This window comes from Etheostoma cragini, chromosome 5 (assembly GCF_013103735.1).
Source record: "Etheostoma cragini isolate CJK2018 chromosome 5, CSU_Ecrag_1.0, whole genome shotgun sequence".
Classification (NCBI taxonomy): domain Eukaryota; kingdom Metazoa; phylum Chordata; class Actinopteri; order Perciformes; family Percidae; genus Etheostoma; species Etheostoma cragini.
This window is the reverse complement of record NC_048411.1, coordinates 8,518,652-8,522,523: the sequence shown is the minus strand read 5'-3', so window position 1 is coordinate 8,522,523 and position 3,872 is coordinate 8,518,652. Positions and strand designations below refer to the sequence as shown.

General features: G+C 40.7%; 1 protein-coding gene across 1 annotated transcript in view; it reads right to left on the bottom strand.

The window, feature by feature from the left end:
* Positions 1–394: 394 nt before the first annotated feature.
* LOC117944735 overlaps positions 395–3,872 on the bottom strand; it is a 10,166-nt gene continuing 6,688 nt past the window's right edge. Inside the window, exons 4-6 of the mRNA XM_034871816.1 lie at positions 2,328–2,406; positions 1,816–2,187; positions 395–650 (exon numbers count right to left, since the gene is read on the bottom strand). Of these exons, the coding sequence (XP_034727707.1) occupies positions 414–650; positions 1,816–2,187; positions 2,328–2,406 (688 nt within the window). The 3' untranslated portion in view covers positions 395–413. The remainder of the gene's footprint in view (positions 651–1,815; positions 2,188–2,327; positions 2,407–3,872) is intronic.

Here is a 3,872-nt window from a genome sequence, read left to right as displayed (position 1 = left end):
AAATGTATACAATGTAACAAAAATATAAACCTTGGTCTGGACCTTGGTTAGGACGTTTATGTGTGAAAACGCCCTTAGGGCCCTATGTTGCACCCAGCGCAATTGACTTTGACGCATGTATCATTCCTATTTTTAGCCCGACGCACAGCAGACTTTTCTTCCCCCAGACTCACGTCGGTAAATTTGGGAATGAACTTGCCCTACGTTCCCTAGTCCTGCTATTTTACAGTTTCAGAAAACAATTCCGCCATAGACCATACAGCGCTGATAAAATGAGTCTACTGCACTTCCTATTTTACGCCTCAAATTAATGCAGAAGCATATTTTACTGTGTGTGGTGCTTGGCTTTGGCTCAACTGTTCAACATGACAGCCAGGTGACAAAAAAACATTTTATTTCTATGTTATGGATTCTCAGTTAGCACCCCATACAACACTTAATGATCTGCAATTACCAGTTTTTGAAGAGCTTTTTAACTGGTAGTTTGAGCTTGGTGTGGGGATTGGGTTGAGTCTGTACGATACATAGTCTGCCTTGTCCTCTGAAGACAAAGTACTCCCACACTCAGCCATAACAAGCTGAGCATGCCTCCTCCACAGGCATGCTTGTCTCTTCAGGCTCTCCCAACAATCAATCCCATCGATTCTAGTCTGGGTTCACAATAAAGAGAAAAAAAGATTCAGTTTGTACAGTAGCTATGAATCCGATACTATCTCATCCCACCCAATATGGGTTGGAATACAAAACTAAACAATATACAAAACAATATACTAGCTACATCTGAATCAGCTGCAGTTTTGTCAGCAAAAATGATGAAGTTTAAATAATTCTAACTTTGTAACATAAAAAATGGCAATATCTGTTTGAGTTTTGAAAAGTAAGGGAGGTTGACACACATTAATTGTATTCGCTGACAGCAAAATAGATTTACAACAACAGGTTGCCACTTTAGAAGCTGTGCATATCCTTGACACACCTACATGCATTAGTTCATACCAGTTAAGATGATCTAATTAATTTGTTTTTGAGCAGCTGAACAGGAATTCATTTCAGCCTTCCTGTAGTGAGGGCTGGGTAATCAGGGAAGTACGTGACCAGCTGCAGTCTCTACATGGGATGTTGAAAACACAAAATAAACCAAGTAGAAACGTGTTGCATTTGTGATGGCTGTCAGAGTTGGCATCTTTGGAAGCCTGTACCCACTCTCTTTTTACACTTTCTTTTACGCAATCTCAGGGAGTGTTATTGATGTCGAAACACACACATGCACTGTATACTTGTGTTATCATGACCAACTGAGTGAGTGACAATACACAGATGTTAGCACTTTCAATTACAAGAGTTTCAAATCACTGAATGACTATTGAGGCTGACTGGACTTTGGCCAGAGAGGTACTAAGGCCAGAGAGTGATACTGAAGAGATGCTTATGTAGACTAGCACTGAATATGAAGCTACAGATACACCACAATAAGAAAACCTGAAAGAACTCTCTTTTCTCTATTTTCTCATTTATAACTATTGTTAATGTGTACAAATAAAATGACAAAAAATCCAAATTCCAATTGGTTTTAAATGAAATCCCTGCCTAAACATACTGTTTTCTCTGCTTCTGAACAAGCCACTCTGGAGTCTGTAAGAGTCTCCAACTCCTCAGGGAATGAAAGAGTGTTTGATACACTGGGATGTTATAGTTAGAAATAATCTGGTCTTTCTTCCTTTTTGATACTACGTTATTTAAAGAGTTGAAGAACCTGCAGTTTGTGATGTACAGACCAAACCAACAACCACAACCAAAGAGGACAAAATGTCTAACCTTCTGGTCCAGTTTATATTTGGAGGTATGGTGTTCCTCTTGGGTGTGTTTCCTCTGTATCCTCTCCCAGAGAGGATCAAAGACCATCGGTTTGTTCCTGAGCTGGAGGGTCTTGGCTGACCTGGGTGGCTCCTTCTCATCTTTGGCCTCAGGGGCAGCAGCCAGAGTTTGACACACAGGAACAAGATGGGCCACCTGAGAAGGGGAAGAGGCCTTCTTCACCTGGTGGTCACTGTCTGACCCACTCCTGGGAAAACCAGCATCTGACGCCTCTGACTTCAGGTAGCCCTTCCCTTCCTGATTCAACTGAGACTTCACAGAAGTTTGCTTCAACAGAGCCCTCTTCCTTGAATTGTCCTGTTTGAGTTTTTTCTAAACCACAGAACATATTACATGGTCATATAACTCATCCGCACATATTCACGTCACAAGTTACACTCAGTCTCATTTTAGGGTTATTATTATTATTATTATTATTATTATTATTATTATTGTTATTATTATTATTTTACCTTGCTAACAACAGTGTTTTCTATCTCAGCAGGGGGTAGGAAAATCACTTCCTTGAAAGCCAGTTGAGGAGACTTAGTGCTGTGGTCAAAAAGACAAAATAGGTACAACGTAGTAAATGAAAATGAACCCAGTCTAAGAAACCCCATTTTATTGTGTCGTGGACACAGTAGCTAGCTAACTGTAGTAGTTTGCTAGCAGCAGGAAGTGAGGCGGAAGGACTGGCGTACTTGCGTCACTTTTACCGGTGTGAATACAAACAGAAGAAACCCTTTGAGTATGTAGTTCTCGGGAAAGCTCCAAGTTTGTAATTCCTCTTAGCGTCCCTAGGACTCTTTGTTCCAAAAACACCTTGTGAATCTCGGATTGTTGTAACATTGTGTGAGTATGACATGTTAAGTCACATAACATTGTGTGTTAATTAATGCTGTTGCATGTCGCTGTCGCGTTACATTATGTTGTTGCTATATGCCACGGCATTTGAAGGGTGTTTTCTGAGTACTGGGACGTACTGGTGTAACTGGGCAATGGGCTAATGCGGGCAGTCTTTAGCTGCAATAACAGTCAAAGCATCAACAACAGGGATTTTACAAATGACTTTGATATATATATATACTGTATATATATATATATATATAAGTTAAACAAACTATTAACAGAGTTAACGCAAACCCATTTTAATGGCTTCAATTTTTCGCGAGTTTAATGTTCTTTTTTGGCATAGCAAACTTTGTAGTTAATTTCACATGCTGTTGCAACAACTAGTAACATTACAAAAAATACATCACCACACCGGATCTAGCTAGACCGGAAACAAAACAACAGGCACGCCGCACACACTTGTTTCGGCTTGCGAGCCGGCCAAAGAGTAGTAATTATACAGTGGTGTGAAAAAGTGTTTGCCCCCTTCCTCATTTCCTGTTCCTTTGCATGTTTGTCACACTTAAGTGTTTCGGAACATCAAACCAATTTAAACAATAGTAGAGGACAACACAAGTAAACACAAAATGCAATTTGTAAATGAAGGTGTTTATTATTAAAGGTGAAAGAAAATCCAAACCATCATGGCCCTGTGTAAAAAAGTGATTGCCCCCTAAACCTAAAAACTGGTTGGGCCACCCTTAGCAGCAACAACTGGAACCAAGCGTTTGCGATAACGTGCAATGAGGCTTTTACAGCGTCCTGGAGGAATTTTGGCCCACTCATCTTTGCAGAATTGTCCTAATTCAGTTACATTAGAGGGTTCTCAAGCATGAACCGCCTTTTTAAGGTCATACCACAACATCTCAATAGGATGCAGGTCAGGACTTTGGCTAGGCCACTCCAAAGTCTTCATTTTGTTTTTCTTCAGCCATTCGGTGGTGGACTTGCTGGTGTGTTTAGGATCATTGTCCTGCTGCAGAACCCAAGTTCGTTTCAGCTTGAGTACACAAACAGATGGTCGGGCATTCTCCTTCAGGATCTCTGGTTAGACAGCAGAATTCATAGCTCCTTTTATCAAGGCAAGTCTTCCAGGTCCTGAAGCAGCAAAACAGCCCCAGACCATC